The sequence below is a fragment of the Phoxinus phoxinus genome, assembly GCF_949152265.1.
Source record: "Phoxinus phoxinus genome assembly, chromosome: 11".
Lineage (NCBI taxonomy): Eukaryota > Metazoa > Chordata > Actinopteri > Cypriniformes > Leuciscidae > Phoxinus > Phoxinus phoxinus.
The window spans coordinates 23477204-23495138 of record NC_136886.1 but is presented as its reverse complement, the minus strand read 5'-3'; the positions used below and the strand labels follow the sequence as shown (position 1 = coordinate 23495138).

Sequence of the window (17935 nt, the reverse complement as noted above, 5' to 3'; positions counted from 1 at the left end):
AACGCAGCATATTGGGTTTCAATTCACTAGAATAATCGAATGTATCCAATGATACAAAAACCCAAGTGTAAACTATTCAGCATGGACTACTATAATAACATCTTCAACACAGTATTTAATTAATGGCAGTTTATTGTCCAAGTAAACAGGGTTGTTGTGATCAGAAACTACCAACACAATGGACAGTGCATGTTATCACGCTCTCTGTACTAAAGTTATAGATAAAATGCATTGTTACAACATGCCTATTTCAAACCTCCCACCCCAAAAAAATAATAATAATTTGACCAATAGAATTCTCTTTGCCCTCTTTATTTGAAGATCCATACATGACCCTCAAAACAGATTTCAAACATCGTGTTAAAACATACAATAAATCAAAGTGTGCACTACCTAGTAAAAAATAAATTACTGAGGAATGTAACAAACACAGAACATGTGTGCACTGTAATTGCTTTTGACTAATAATATCAGCTGGATTAGCTAAAACATCCAGCTCTGCCATAAGCAAAATAAACAGTACAAATGAAAGTAATAATATTTTAAACAAGACAAAGCAACTTTATTATCTGAAAGTGACTAATAGCAGCAGTTGTTGTTCTCTACTGGGGGAAAGAAGGGGGCATGGGGAATGGAACCATGGGCTGTGGTGGCTGCTGGGACGGTTGAGGAGGATTAAATGGGTACTGTGGGTGGTTTATCCCATTCTGGACCTGAGCCAGATTACCCGGGAAGGACTGATTCTGGAAAGTTTGATTCCCAAAGGCAGAAACTGAGTTTGCTGTGTTGTAGCTGGTCTGTCCATTGCCACCATAGCAATTACCATAGCTACTGCTGCTATTGTTACTTTTGTCATAGCTGCTGCCTCCATAGCCACCATTCTGCACTTTTGGTCCACTACCATAACCCCTGTCACAATCCTTATCTCTGTAACTACTGAAATCTCTCCTACCCCCACTAGAATACCTATCTCGACGATCGTCCTTATAGCCACTGCGACCACCACGGGATCGACCTTTAAATTGAGGGGGAAAAAGGGTAATTATTATGTCATTAATCTCAGGTTTCTAAAATGTTCTGTGTTAATTAGCAGCCTCACCTCCTCTGTCCTCTGCCATCTGGATCAGTTTTGGGTTGATGGCCTGGTTTGCCTCTCGGAGGACAGAGATTAGGTCGTTGGCCTGTTTCATGTTGTTGGGAGTAAAGAAGGTGTAGGCTGTGCCTGTTTTTTGACTGCGAGCTGTTCTTCCAATGCGATGAATATAGTCTTCAGATGAGTTAGGGTAGTCATAATTGATGACAAATTTGACATCTTCCACATCTGTAAAATGTTGCAGTGTGGCAAAAAGGATTGCAGCAAGATTTTGCACACCACAACAGCCAGACCAAAAAACAAAAAAAGTTAGCAATGAGTACATTAAACAACTGAATGGAATCTGGGCTGAAAAAAAAGTTAATAAATAAATTTAAACAGATGACACTTTCTGACTCCTTGGGAAGACTACTGTGAGAAGAGAGAAACGATGCACACTCCATTTACAAAAAATAAACAAAAAACAAAATGAACCTAAATGCGTTCCACCCTCCCATTTTTTACTAGGGCTGCACGATAAACCACAATTAACATGAAATCGCTTAGTGCGATTATGAAATCGCAAATGCTGTGATACTTTTTTAAGCACAGCTTGTCAATGAACCAGGGATCTGTGATCAGTACTAAATGCTGCTCCATCTGAAAACACTGCGAGTTTTGAGTTGCTTATAACGTACATATTAAAAAGCAACATGCATCAAATATCTTCCCAAACATATATGAAGCATTTATGAACCTCTTGTCCAACAAGAGACAACATTTACATGTTTCACAAGTTTTTACTCCAAACTCACTTCATAACATCAGTTGAGTGTTTGAAAATATTCTTTAGTGAGATGATGCTTCTTACACAGAATAAGACACACAACATATTTCTATACAGTAATAAAGGCCATGTCGATCAGCATTGAAGTATAAATATACTTTATCATCATGAAAATATGAATCAACTCGGATAAACCATATATTGTCGTAGTTGTGTGTTTATTAGTCATGTTTAATCAAAGCGTTGATTCAGCTACAGCGATAGTATGATCCCAAAAGGGATTTCCTGGAATGGCGTGCGTTATCATACTTCTGCGGTGCATATTTGAAGTTTCTGTGCGAGAGCGCCCTCTGGCTTTAAGATGGAGCATCATTTACTACTGACTACAGAGCAGTGCTTCACTGAGAAATCGCAAAACTAAAAGATTGCAACCTTTGCCAAATCACGTGCGGTTTAGTTTCGATTATTTGTGCAGCCCTATTTTTTTTTTTACAATAAGTTTTTTAGTTTGTTGAACAATGTCTTACCATTAAGGAGTATGCCACAATGTGCACAGTCGCCTCCTCATGTGACGATTGAGGACTGTTGGGTTGGTTTTGGTTCTATAGGTCCTTTCTCAGCAGCACACTCATTAGAAGCTTGCTAATAAAGGCTGCACTGCTTAGTCTTGCCCAGACCCAAAAGACCAGTGCAAATTTCATGGCACCCACAAAACCAAAGTTCAAAAACAAACAAAAACCTAGTGATATCCAACCCATCTGCACAAGCTATCAAAGACGTATCATCATATCCCTCATCACAGTCTCGTCTAGGCAAGATCTTCCCAGAAGCCAGTGTTCACTTGAGAAAATGTCTCTCGTTGGCAGGTCTCGACATGACTTTTTAAAAAACGCAGGCGAGGGAGGAACATCCAGCTTAGAAAATTTAGCTGAGCATTTTGTTTAAAATAAAGCTTTATGCTCCACTGTCTACAGGCGTCCCAGAGCTCCTCACATGTGCCAGTTGTCACCAATTGCGGTAAGAGGAAAATAAACTAGCTTTCTCCATTTCATGAACACCAGTGCTTTGTATAAAGAAAAAAAGCAACTAATTGGAAAAGCTTTTTTTTTTTTTTTTTGCATTTTGCTAACACCCCATGCTTGGACAAGCTCAGAACGAAAGAATCTGCCCAAATCTCAAACAAATGTCTTGCCATTCAGTGCTTTTACAAAATGCATGCGAGGCAAAATGGTAAAACCAGCAATAAGCCTTTTTTTTCATTATTTTTGTAATTTGAGATGGAACATGACTCGAGATGGTACTGGTGAACTTAAAAGGCATAAAATACATGGACAGAGAACAGAAGTATATATAAACGAGTTATAAAAAGGCTTAGCCACACTGCCTTATTGAAGATGATACTGGCACACAGAGCTCAGCTTGGACACAGTCACCTCTCTATGCGACTGGGTGGCAGCCAGTCACCAAGTTCCAATACTCCTCCTTCCTGCTCTGCTGGCCTGGAGTTGTCATGCCTAGGCCCTGCCACAAAGACTCCACCTTTAGGTGAGAAAAACTCAGAGAATGCATAGAGAAGTTAAAGAAAGCAAAGCACTTTCTTTAAAAGTAAAACTTTGTTGGCTCTTAAGAGAGGACGCTAAGAAAGGTGTCATCTTGGAAGGTACTGACCTAATCCACGTGAAGCTACATCTGTTGCAATCAGGATGCAGGCCTTCCCATACTTAAACTCTAGAGAGAAAAAAAAGAGGTAGGAAAAAAGAGAGGAACATTCAGAGGTCAAAGACAGTTTTACTTGATATACAAATTAACCCTTTAATTTCTAAAATTTAACAAAATATAGAGTGTAGCATTCATTGGTGTCGTCAAAAGTACCATTACTCTGGTACCAAGTTGACACCGAATTTGTACAAAAAAAAAAACAATGTCTATCAGCCAGTAAAAGATCCAGACCATAAATGTAGCTGGGGTAGATTCTGGGTTGAGCACTAGCTTAAGCTACATGGTTAATATAATTAATATACAATTATGATTATCCTGAAATAAGACAAAAGACTTATGGTTTTGGAATAACCTGAGGGTGAGTAATTGACAGAATTTCCATTTTTGGGCAAACTAACCCTTTAACTAATACTGACAAGTTTGTTTGTTTCCCATGAATATTTTAAAGGTAAATTGTATAAGGAAAAAGACTACATAAAAAGGTTCAAATTAAAATGAACAAATTCACGCAAGCCGACATTGCAAAAAAATGTCAGCAGCAAGCAGCAATTTTATTTTGAGGCCAAGCACAAACACGATAAGTCATGCTGTAACGCTGTAGATAGACGAAGCAGGATCCACATGCAGCAGCTTTATTAGCTCAACTCAAAACTAGACAGACTTAGACTTGGGAACGGGAACGGGAACAGGAACAGAACGAACAAACAACATTACAAAGTCAAGAACCCACAAACACTGAAACAAGACACAGGGTTTAAATACAGAGACTAACAAGCTAAACAAGATAACAAGGGGGCGTGGCTAATCTGAAACACCTGGGGAAACTAATCAACATGACAGGGAACTGCAAAACATGGGACAAGACAGGGGAACACAGGTTGAAATCATAACATAGCCCCCCACTTAAGGAGCGAATTCCAGACGCTCCTCAACAAAAAAAAACAATAGTCCAGGAGGGTGGTGGAGCGGAGGCGTACCCGGGGGTGGGATGGAGGGCCAGGCCCGTGGAGCGGAAGAGGGCCTGGAGACTGCGGTAGGATGGGAAGCCAGAGCGGAGCAGGCAGTGCAGGCGGCCAGGGAGGAGACGACCCTTCAGGCGGCCAGGGCGGAGACGACCCTTCAGGCGGCCAGGTCGGAGACGACCCTTCAGGCGGCCAGGGCGGAGACGACCCTTCAAAGCGGCCAGGGCGGAGACGACCCTTCAGGCGGCCAGGGCGGAGACGACCCTTCAGGCGGCCAGGGCGGAGACGACCCTTCAGGCGGCCAGGGCGGAGACCACCCTTCAGGCGGCCAGGGCGGAGACGACCCTTCAGGCGGCCAGGGCGGAGACGACGGTTCAGGACTGCAGGGTGGACCAGACAGTTCAGGAGGCCATGGCAGCGCGGCCTCCATGGTCCTGTCAAGGGACCTCCTGCCCCCACCCAAAATTTCCTTGGGGGCGGCTATGGAGTTATGGGCAGGAACAGACACCGGCTCTGGAACAGGAACAGACAGCGTGGCGGTGGCCATCTTGTCCGAAGACTCTGGAACAGGAACAGACAGCGTGGCGGAGGCCATCTTGTCCGAAAACTCTGGATCGGCAGAAGCGACGTGAACAGTCTCTGGATCGGCAGAAGCGACGTGAACAGTCTCTGGATCGGCAGAAGCGACGTGAACAGTCTCTGGATCGGCAGAAGCGGCGTGAACAGTCTCTGGATCGGCAGAAGCGACGTGAACAGTCTCTGGACTTTTCTTGCAGCATGCAGGGCTGAAATGTGCTTAGCAACCCATTCACTCTTGGTAGTCCCCTCTAGACCCGGTGCTTTGTCAATTAACACTGAGGGCAGATTAGGATTTTGCCCAAACACCAGCTGATGTGGACTGTAGCCATGGACACTTTGCATACAGTTCTTTGCCATCAAAGCCCAGTCCATTGCAGTGCTCCAGTCACATTCAGTACTAGCTTTCACTTTCATTATGATCTCAGTTAGGGTTTGATTATGGCGCTCCAACAGCCCATTGCTCCAGGGGCTGTAGGCAGGTGTTGTCTTAACTTCAATATTAAAGTTCTCAGCCATGTCTCTCATTTCTTCATTATTAAACTCGCCACCATTGTCACTGAATAGCTTTTGCGGTGGGCCATGTACACTGATCCAATCGTGGATAAAACGCTTGACAATTTCAGAAGCCCTCTTGGTGGTGAGGACACTACCAGCACTAAAACGAGTAAACTGGTCAATAATGTGTAGGTACCAGACCCCTGGCTCAAGCTCGTGCAAATCTATAGCAACTGTTTCATTATACGTAGATGCCAGTGGTAATCCGACAGCAGGTTTTGGTTTGGTTCTACAGTATTTCTGACACGCTTCACATTGGTTTATGATCTTTTGCAACAGGCTGGGGCATTCTGCATCCTTGTTGCCAGAATTATTCATCAGTCTTAGTAGTTTGTCTGCAGAGGCATGCCCGAACTGTTTATGAAGCTTTTCCAAAACTTTCATCTTCTCACTTGTGTTCATCTTGTCTGTGATTGACAATATTTCATCTTCAACCGTTAATATCTGATCAGAGTGAGCAGGATTTTTATTTTCATTGTCCACAATGTTCACACAATAATGTCCAGAGCTTGTAAAGTCTAGTTTGACCAGCTGGTTGAACATTACTGCACTGTCATTTTCCATGTCCAGAACGGTCCCTGCCCTTTTTAATGATGTCTTACTCAAAAGCAGGGGGATGTTTACAGGTACCACTTCTGTTTCAATATTACACTTCATGTTGCCAATCTTTGCAGAAATCTTGACTCTTTTTCCTGAGTAAACTACTTTTCCATCTCCAAACTTGAAAGGCCTGTGACTTTCTGCTTCTGTTTCTTTCATCATCTTTACACTTTTCTTCTGTAACACAGTACTGTAGTTGTCAAGCCACTCTTGTCCACAGACTGTCCTAGTACAAGCAGTGTCTATTATCGCTGAGCCAAAACATTCGGTCATGAATATTTCTGCATCTGTCGGTGATTCTTTGGTGTACAGAGTAATATTACACTCTTCCATGTCAGTTTTGTCTTCTGTAATCTTAACACTCTCACCTTTATGTGGACAATCTTTGACCCAGTGATATGTACTTTGGCACACTGCACATTTCGATCGCCGTCCGTACTTATCTAGCGGGTTAGTACCGGGCTGTGGAGTTTTCTGATGAGCGCTTTGCTGCCAGGACTTACTTTTTTGCCGTCGCTGCTCTGTCACAAACACGGACTCCTGGCTAATACTTTGTGCTGCCGCGCTCGTTTTTCCGCCAAATATTCTCTTCAGAGCGGACTTCATCGAGGCATAAGTTAAGTCAGTGCATGCAGTTATAGCCAACTGCCTATCCGTCGTATCCAAACACGCAGTGTCCAAAAGCTTAAAAGCTAAAACTGCGTCGGGTAGCTCCATGTTGTACTTTTTCATCCGAGAATAGCGCTGTTCGAAATCAATAATATAGTCCGCCATGGACATGTTCGCTTCTTTCATAATCCGGTCGAAATCTGAGTAAGCATCGTAGATCCTGTCCTTTTCCTCTTTAAGGAACAAAGCAACCAGTTTCGCTAACAAAGTGGTCATTCCAGTGTCTTTATTTAGATCATCTACCGGGATTTCCATCGCCGTATCCCACGCCCTTCCTGATAGCACCAGGGTGACGGCAAGAGCTTGTTTTTTTTACTCCAAATCGGTAACTCTGGTCCAAATGTTGACTTCATTCTTCCAGCTTTCGTAGGATTTTCCTTCTTCAAACGTTGGTGGAACCCTGTAGTTAGCAGCCATCCTCTGCTACCAATGTTAGCTCGAAAGATAACTCCACGTTTAGTTCAATAACATTTTTATTCCATCACCGCCATGGGCACACACTGGTACAAAACAAAACTAAAACCACTCTTCTTCGCTCCCCCGAAGAGGGGAAAACACCCCACACTTCCCCCGCAACAGTGCCCCCTTATGGCGAGATATTCCGTTAACATAACACACAGAAGTAACACCCACCATTCAGAACCCAGTCTCTTTCCTGCTGATTCTTGTCTCCATGAATCCCCATGGCAGGCCAGCTGGAAGACAGAATATTCCATCATAAGATAAAGTGACTAAGGTCATCCACAAACCCTCATAACTCATGCAGTACTGTGGTCTCTTACCCATCTCTCCTCATCCTCCTGGTCAACTCATCACATCTCCTCTTTGTCTCCACAAAAATTATTGTCTTATTCTCCTTCTCACTCATTATCTCCTCCAATAGCCGCAGAAGTCTGGAGAAATAAGTAACACCAATAATATTAATACAGTTGTTTTTGTAGTTTTAAAAAAAATGACACCCAGAATATTACTACAGTAACATTATACTATATTATAGTATATTATAATAATATAATAATAAATAAATGTAGAGCATCAGGCCAACTGCAAAAATTTGTATAAACTGCGGAGTGGAAAATTAAGTATACACCAGGCCTAAAGAGAGAGAGTGTACAGCTAGCAGATTGTTATGCAAAAGAAAACTCTTCAGGGTGATACTGGCGAGCAATGTGTCTCCGGGGTAATGCTGAAACCGACGCTTCACTTCATAGTAGGACTGTGCAAAAATATCGATACAGCTAACTATCCAAAAAAAAATTAACGATAGTGTATCGATATTCCAACCAATTTGTATTGATATTTTTTAATTATGTTTTAAAATGATGATAACATTTCATCAGATGTGTGTCAAACGACCTCCTCAGATCCTGTAGATCGCTGATCTACAAAGCTAACAGTTGCCCGTCATATACATTCAAATGGCCAATGTCTCAGAAGTAAGCGGGAGCGATCATGGCGGAAAATATAAGAGTGCCTCCAGCTTGCTGAGCCGACGTGTGGGTGCACTTTTGGCGCTTTTCCACTGCATGGTACGGTACGGCTCGGTTCGGTACGGCTCACTTATGGCGCATTTCCACTGCATGGTACGGTACGGCACGGCTCGCTTTAAATGGTACCACCTCTGTTGAGGTTCCAAGCGTACCGTACCGATACTAAATGTGACGTGAAAACACTGCAGATCACCGATTGGTCAGACAGAATCGTCACTTCAGCGTCATTGTATTTGCTACACTAAACCCGCTAGATTTAAATAGCCAGACAACAGCCAACGCAGTAGCACCTGTTTTTAGAGTATTTACTTGACAAAAGAAGTAAAAAAAATCAAACAAGAAATGACTGAATCGTGGTCAGTGGACGAGGTGCAGACGTTCCTCTCGTTGGTTGCCGAGGAGCGGATCCAGCGAGAGCTGGATGGGGCAACACGGAATGAAAAAGTGTTTCAAGAAGTAGCACAGCTCTTAGCCGCACACGGCTACCACCGGACCTACAGTGTAGGGACAAATTAAAAAAAACTAAAAAGTGACTACCGAGCCAGTAGAGGCGGCAACTATTAACGATCAGTCCCACCCACTTTGAAGCGGTACTAACTGTAGTGGAAAAGCAACCGAGCTAAAGCGAACCGAACCGTGCCGTACCGAGTCGAGTCGTACCACGCAGTGGAAAAGCGAAGCGAGCCGAACCGTTCCGCGCCGAGACGAACCGTACCGAGCCGAGCCGTATCACGCAGTGGAAAAGCGCCATTAGGTTTTAAAATAAGTCAGGGATTAATGAAATAGATAAAACAAATGTTGTTTGTAAGCTTAGCCAGGCTACACTAAAATATTCAGGAAACAACCAACTATCACTTAACACCACGCATATAAAATGTCGACACTGCAACCTCAGCTAAAATCAGTTGATTCAATGCAAACTACGCTGGATAATAAACACCAACAAGCTTCCGTCTACCTTAGCTCGTGCAAAGATAACGATGGTGCATTTCATTTGTAAGGATTTGTGGCCGTGTAGTGTGGTTGAAGTTACTGCTTTATTTGCTCATTTGTTATGCTGTTCAGTTCTTTGCATTTTGCATTTAAAGGTGGGGTATGTGATTTGCAAAACGGCCGGTAGATTTTGAAAATACACAACTCAAATGGTCCTACCTTCTTTCCTTTGACTCCACCCATTCAAAGAACATGGACCAATCAATGGTACGACCAATTGATTGACGCACTTACTGTCCAATGATTCTAGGTGGTCTTGGAAATGATTGGCTGGAGTTTTTTGAGTCCTGCCTGCTCCACAGATGATTAAATTGCTTAATTTTTATTTCAGTGCTTCTAACTCAGTGGCTGTAAGTGGGTTAGGAATAGGATTTTAAGTGATTTTGAAAAAATGCCCAAAAAAGAGAATTACATACCCCACCTTTAATAAAGTTAGTAACTGAAGTGTAGATTACATTTGTAAAATTATATGAAAAAGAAGATTGAAATAAATAATTAACTCTAAAAACTCAACTTTTATTTTTTTCAGGTTTGATTCTAATCATAATGTAACATTATTTGGGGGGGGGGGGGGGGGGGGGATCAGTACAAAAAATGCTAAACTTTGACAAAAAAATTTTTTTTTATTGTTATAATTGTGATTTCATAATATTTAGATATGAATCCAACTGGAAAAACTTATATTTGAAAGATATATTTCAGGTAGTCAAATAGCATATAGTGGAGCTCTATAGCCATCTAGAGGCTAAAATTATAATTTTTTACTTTTAAAACTACATTTTCCAAAATATGGGCAAAAATGTTACACTAAACCATGTAAAATTATCCATGTTCTCCCCATAAATTAAATTTAGAAATGTGGGTCTTTTATGCTCAAACAGCTCAAAAAGCTGTCCTCAAAAAACTGCACAAATGTGGAGTAAAAACATTAATAAACAGAGTAAAATTACATTTGTAATAAATCCCCCCAATATATCGCAATATGTATCGTGAAACATGTATCGCGACTTATATCGAATTGTGAGGCCCTTGCCAATACCCAACCCTACTTCATAGAGATCAATATATTGTTCAGCGCTGATGACAGTCATCTGAAATCCCCTTAACTGTGAATGGACACTACAATTGGGCTGGTTGATATGTAAAAAACATTGTGATATCCGATTATATTGTCTACCCAAGCCCCACACCCATCACATTATGGCGTTATTTTAATGACAAATGTTGAGAGCACATTGTTGTAATGCGAGAGCACATCCATGTAATGCACAAGCACAAATCTCTCCACTCACACTCGGATTTCCTTCGCTCTGACATAAAACTGGATGGGCGCTCTCAAATATACAGTGCTCTCTTATGAGCTGCCTCTCCTCTCACTCAGATATTGCATGTGCGCACCACTCGAAAATCTCTCCGTGTTCTTGCACTTGTAACACTTTCTATGAATCATGTACTTATAATGCATTATAAGGGAATTCTTAATGCATTTATAATACATGCATAATGCCTTATAAGCAACATTATAATATGTTGTATCATCTGATAAATTGTCATAACAAGTTACAATACATTATAATACTTACCTATTTGTGGTTATAACTTTTAAGAGTATAATGCATTATAACACCAGATGAAGGCCTTTGAAGACGTTTTTTTTATTCTTGAAGCCCTTCTCTCGCAGATGACGTCTTATGGTATTTTGGCTACAGTCAGCATCAGTAAGGGCCTTAATTTGGGTCGAGGATCGACCTGTGTCTTCACGGACAACCCGTCAGATCCTGCGGCTCAGTGCAGGTCAAATTTTTTTGGGTCTACCACTTGACTTTTTTGTCCCATAACTCTCAGGATCTTTTAAGAAATGTAAAATGACCGTCTTACTGCGTCCAACCTTTGCAGTGATGGCGCGTTGCGAGAGGCCTTGCTTGTGCAGCTCAACAATCCTGCCACGTTCAAAGAGAGAAAGCCTTTTTGCCTTTGCCATCAGGAGATCATGACAGTGTGACTGCCTGAAGAACAATGACACGAAAGCCATATTTTTGTGCAGATTTGACCTTTTTATGCCTATGGTCTTAAACTTTTGATCAGCAGATGAACAACCTGTTTAAGTTTAAATGCAGTTTTCAATAAATTGCCTACTCTATATTTTTTTGTGTCTTGCTCCTGTTTCTTCTTTTGGCATTTTGAAGCAGTGCTTACAACCCGGTTATGATCCACCAGCACGAAATGCGAATACTTGCAATGTTTCCCCGGGTCATGATTTGGGTGTTGAGAGGCTTCATGTACAAGAACTCACTCAAGTTTAGTAAAAAGCACAAAACAATTGTGCTTGTTGTATTCTACTAATTGAGACCTTTCAAATGACATATGACACACCACTATCTGAGCTGTATGATGTATTTTACATATTGCATTATAAAGCAAAGTACATACAACAAAGTATTTCATAAATTATGAAAACATTTTTTTCTATTTATCAGCTAATAACTCAGCACTACTTAGGAGCAGAGCCGGACAGTAACGGAGTACATTTACTTGAGTAGAGTACTTAACCCCCTGGGGTCGGCAATCACGCCGGCGTGATTTGCGCGATTTTTTTTACACAGCAGCTAAATAAACTTAAAATACTCCGTCATATATGGTCATACAGACTTAATAAATATGAAAAAATAATCTGTGAGATGTCTACTTTTGTATGTGTCCACTTACAATCAAAACAAAACGTTGTGCTTTTGTAAAATAAAGAAATTAAACAGGGTGTGCTTTCTGTCTCTCCGTCTCGTGAACTTTTTTTTTCTTGAGCACATCTCTAAACATAAACAAAACTCAGCGAATACTTGTCACACATTTGTGAGCTCTATATATTTATAAACATTTAAGTGTGTAGTTTTAAATGATCTGATTCAAAACGAAAACAAATATTCTCTGTTTAAGTAATTTGTATAAAACCAACAAGATATCCAAGTTCTCTAATCCTTCCTCATTAGTTTTAATGTGACCACACCCACACGCGCAAAACATATAGAGATGCAAATCGTCCACGCGTCGCGCGACCGCGCCCATTACATCAACAACAAAGCGCCGCCAAAATTCATCAGTCCTGCAGTCGTCGAGTTTGGAAGACATGCTGTGAGATTATTGGATTTACCGAAGAAGAAGAACGCGATTTGAAGACAAGAAAGATTTTAAGGTAAGAAATAATTCTGAATTATATTAGTTAGTATTGTTGCATAAACTTCACATTGCAGTCGAACTGTTGCTCGATGCTTCAGTGAATGTTCTCAGTCGCGCTGTGTGTTTGAAATAGTTCGACCCGAGCCCACATCAGCGCGCCATTGAACATTTTATCTTATTATGTAGGTAGCCAATGTGCCTGATGCTTTCACTTGATGCAACGTTCGTTTTTGTGATTAAAATACATGTAAAATATTACCATAACATCTGTCTTCCTGTGTGCGGAAATTTGTTTATGTAGCCGTGACAACGAGACACGTGAATGCGCGCCGGTGTTAAGAGCCTTGTTGCTCTGTGCGCTGCTGCGCTCATCTGTTGACATTTCCGAATAATTTCCACACAAACAAACGTACATGTGTAATTAGTATGAGAAAAATATATATTTATGCCTATCGGACGCGGGCCGGGCTCGGACAGAAAAATCCGCAAAACGCCCCAAACATAGGCTTCATGTTTTTACTCCAATCTCATTTCATAACGTCATATCGATGTAACGTCATATCGATGTAAACATTTGAAGTAACATATGATAATAAATATATTTTTCTCTAGTGTAGTGTTTATATATATGTATATGTATATATATGTGTGTGTGTGTGTGTTTATGTGTGTGTGTGTGTATTTTATACATTTTAAAAAGCAATTTTAACCAGAACAAATCTAAAATGTATTCCCAAAATCGTGCAGCCCTAGTTTCTCTTGATATCAGCATGTTCACAGGTTTTTTTTTAATTTTTTTTTTTAGGTATAGTCCTGCTGACTTCAACACGAGCAGAACATGGTAAAGTGAAAAATCAAACATCTGGGATGTACAGGTATGTACTATGTTTCAGGAATGGCACAAAGGTGTGTGACTGGTTAAGTCTCTGTCTTTAGTTCAGTGTGTTAAATAATGTGCTTTTTTGCCATTTGTTGTGTATCTTTGGATTATGTTGTGTTGTAAATAAATCCAAACAATCAAAAAGCCGTTCTTTTTAAAATCTCCTCATTCTTTGTTCACAGTTCCTCATAGGCCCTGAGAGCTCCTAATAGGGCCATTATGGGAGGCTCTTTGTCTCTCTCAAGTGTGAAACACTCAATATTCATGGTGGTTAACGCCTCCTCGCATAAAGCTTTCTTACACAAGTCATGTCATACAAATTTTAAATCAATATATTGTCTTATCTGAATGAGTAGTCAAGGTGATTTTCACATAGTTTTGGAGCAAATATTCTAGGCTACGTGATACAATTTTCAAAAGTCTTGTGAATAAATAATCAGTTTGGGTTTCATAACCTCATTTCAGTGACTTTTTTTTGTGTCATTTTCACAAACCACGCATAAATGTTATTATCTCAAAACTACAAACTTTTACATACATGCTGCTGACATATTATTGTAGCAGAGTTTTTGATGAATGCAGTGTAATAAGACTTTAGCCATGAAAATATCACAAGTAACAGAAATAAGCACAATTATCAGAGCATGTCAGAACACCTCCAGGACCCAGAAAACACCTCAGACCCCAGGGGGTTAAGTACAATTTTGAGGGATCTGTACTTTACTCGAGTATCATTTTTGGGGAGTACTCATGACTTTACTCAAGTACATTTGAGAGGCAAATATTGTACTCTTTACTCCACTACATTTCTATCCATAACCGTGAGTACTGAGTAGAGTACCCGTTACTACTTCCCTCTCAAACGTGACTAGATTGTGCAGGCGCCACTGATTGGGACAGCCTATCAGCAATCAGCTTTCAGAGGTGTGGTTCAGAGGTGTGTCAGAACATTGCTATATTGCCTTCTTTGCTGGTTTAGGTTTATTGATTTGATTGATGAAAAACAGAGAAACTCACATGTACACACAATTGTTAGTTCAAATGTGGGTGCAAAAAATCCATTAAAACTCTAGCAGAGGTTTGTCAGAGCGTTGCTATTGTGCTATTGCCTTGTGGGCAAGTGCGAAATGTTAAATAAAGCAACGTGGTAAAAAGATGAAAATTACTTGATTTTACTTTAAATTCCTTTTACATTCTTTGTATACAAGTAAAAGTACATTCTAGTACTTTTACTTGTACTTGAGTAAAATTTAGCATGGGGTATCTGTACTTTTACTCAAGTAATGAAGCTGTGTACTCTGTCCGCCTCTGCTTAGGAGTTAATTAAATTGGCTACATTCATCGTAAACTTCAGACTCTACGCTTTCAAATTACACCTATTTTGAGTTGATCTATGTAGTAGCTTTGAAAAATATGATTATAATTTTTTTGCAGCTAGGTCTCGCCTGCAGGCGGTACACTCCGTTTTAGAGGGACTACTCAGCACTTGTTAAGAGTTGGTCAAAGTGCTTGGATGTATTAAAAAACTGAGATTCTAAGCTTTAAAATGATACCAATTTTATATATAAAATATATATATATATCATAAAGTTGTGAGGAGAAGTTGAAGCATCAAGAAAAATTAAGTGCCTATGGACCTCTATTGGATATATGTGGTCATTGCACTTTCTTTAACTATAATTAGTATGAAGTTTTTCCATAAACCTGCAGATGGCAGTATTCTATCCCTAACACAGAGCAATGTCCAAAAACAATTGAGATTTTAATTAAAGCAGCTCTAGGTAACTTGTCAACCTTAATAATATATTTCCAAGTCTCTTGTGATGGTACATCGACTTACAATAGGTTGAATGACACGTCTGCCATAGCCTGACGGGGTCTGTAGCGTTTTTAATCGTACTTTTAAACTTTGGGTTTCGGGTAGTAACCGGCGAACAAAGAGAACTACAAAATTCGACTGCTTTACGGCATATACGTCACTTCCACCACCACCCCTACTTCCTTAAAATCGGACGTGCGGGCCAAACTAGCGTTTGTTTGCCAAATGTTATAGTCATGGACGAAGCAGCACAGAAAAGCAAGAAAGCAAAGGTCTTGTCGGAGGAAAGCAAAAAGAGGAAACGAGAAAGTGATCACATTAAAGGCAGAACAAGGATCAACATTGGGCCAGCGTTTCCTTGCTGGCGTGAGCTGAAGGAGGAGGACGGAGGAGGAGTGCCCGATGCCACCCGTCCCGGTTCTCCAGGGATTGTTCTCTTTTTTGAGCAACAGTCCCGGAAAATGTATATTCTTAAATTCCGTTTTTTTGTGAAAATGTACTTCTAAAGTAGAATTTCCTGGTTTCAAATTAAACCGTTTCCGTCTACTGTTACTGTGTTTTCTTCATAGTTGTGTACAGTACATCCAATCCTGTGTCCGTAAACGGGTAAAAACCATGGTAAAAACGGGTAAAACAGTGGATTGGCCAATGCCAGGCGTTTACTTTTATTTGATTGGAAGCTCAACTTATCGCCTAGCAACTGCCTGTGCTGTCGCGCGCATCAACACACATCCAGGATGAAACAGCGTGAGTTTAGTTGCTAGCTATCTTTTTAAAAACTGTCTATTTACATCTAGGGCCCTATCTTGCACCCAGCACAATTGACTTTGAACACTGACGCATGTATCATTCCTATTTTGCACCCGCGCACAGCGGACTTTTCCCTCCACAGACGCACGTCGGTAAATTAGGGAATGAACTTGCGCTCGCGGGGGGCGGTTCAGCGCAAAGAGGAGGCGTGTTTCGGCGCAAAACTTCCATGGTGCTATTTTCCAGTTTTATAAAGCAATTGCGCCACTGACCAGGGAAAAAACAGTCTAAAGACAGTGGCGCGTTGCGCGTTAGTGATATGGTATTTTAAGGGCGCGTGCTTGGCCATAATGTTAACGCGCATCCACTTTGATTCTTTAATATAAACAGAGGCAGCAGTTTTCATTTTTGCAAATCATACATTATTACAAGGAAAAATATTGACACACGAGGGAAATCATTGTTGTGTCCGTGAAGATGTGAAAAAGAATCCGCCGTTATAATAGCGATCCGCCATGGAACAAGCGCGCCGGCTCTTAAAGGGAATGTGAGAGGACGCTCTGATTGGTTTATTTCACGTTAGGCCCAAACCACACCTATGAATAATGAAGCTACTTCAGACCAACCCCTTTTACATTTGTGCCAGGCGCAAGAGTCATTTATCCCGCCGGGAAAATAGCAACAGCGCCGGGATCCGCCCACAAAGTTACTTGCGCTTTGACACTTGCGTTTCAGATCGTTAAAATAGGGCCCCTATTGTGTGAAATGGGGGGAGAGACGGACGAGGAGGATAACACAACAAAATCGGATGAGCCACCAGTGTCAATGAAAATACTATTTACAACCTACAACTCAGACCCCAACAAATAATAATAATCTGAGTGTCCCGTTTTTTCACAAATCAAAGGTGGCAACCCTATGCCCGACCGATGCGGACTTTCAAATGTCAAATGAAAGCCTATGTCTAAAGGGTGTGTACAAGTTTGGTAGAGGCTACATTCTTGCAAGTAAATATATAAGACGTACAAAATCATATTTTAGGATACCTAACATGTCTGTGATATTTGTTTATTTGTCTTGCCTCAAGCTATAATGCGATTTGTAAAATTTGCAGATTTATCTATGGTAGCTTGATATTATAATATTGACGATATATGGTTATTATATCTACCACTCAAACATTGCATTGAATTATCATATAGATTCAGTAAAACGGTAACCAATAGACTAGGCTACTATAATGATGCTGGCTTGTAAACGTGAGCATCGCGATCATTTGTCGTTTGAAAAAAAATAAAACCCATGAAATTATATTCATATCATGACATGCTGAAATATATGCCACTGTACCTGGGATGAAGACATTTCACACGCGACGCAAGCAGAACACCTGCATGTGAACTCCTCCTACAGTGTTCTGGGCTATCATGGTTGTCAACAAATGCACGTGCATGTAGGATGACAGAGTTTACGACAGTAGTAGAGGACAATACTGTTTCCCAACTCTAGGGGGACCCCGAGAGCAAAAGTTACCTGGTGTTACTTTAAGATCATCATTTAAGTGATTTTGTCATAAAAAAAAAAAATTAATGAGCCAATTTATGGCGTAGTTAAGTAATTGTGCAGTAAATGGGTAAAAAAAATATACTAAATATCCACAGAAACACAGCATAAATGTATAGTTGATAAGTCAATAATAAAAAAAAAGGACCCCAAACACGTTATTCTTTTTGAACACTGATTAAGGGTTAAATGAAGACTTTTGTCACTTTCCTTTAAGCAGTAAAAGACCACTAATAAGATGTAGTATGATACTGTGCAGATCTTAAGAAAACAATGTAAAGATATGAGACTTGGGAAAGTAAAAGATATAATTTTATCCTCTTAAT

General features: G+C 40.6%; 1 protein-coding gene across 1 annotated transcript in view; it reads right to left on the bottom strand.

The window, feature by feature from the left end:
• Window positions 1-296: 296 nt before the first annotated feature.
• The window catches only part of LOC307007294 (putative ATP-dependent RNA helicase DDX5), a 77719-nt gene continuing 60080 nt past the window's right edge, over window positions 297-17935 (bottom strand). The window contains exons 9-13 of the mRNA XM_079629115.1: window positions 7726-7836; window positions 7577-7638; window positions 3528-3587; window positions 1100-1321; window positions 297-1015 (exon numbers count right to left, since the gene is read on the bottom strand). Coding sequence (XP_079485241.1) covers window positions 603-1015; window positions 1100-1321; window positions 3528-3587; window positions 7577-7638; window positions 7726-7836 — 868 coding nt within the window. The 3' untranslated portion in view covers window positions 297-602. The remainder of the gene's footprint in view (window positions 1016-1099; window positions 1322-3527; window positions 3588-7576; window positions 7639-7725; window positions 7837-17935) is intronic.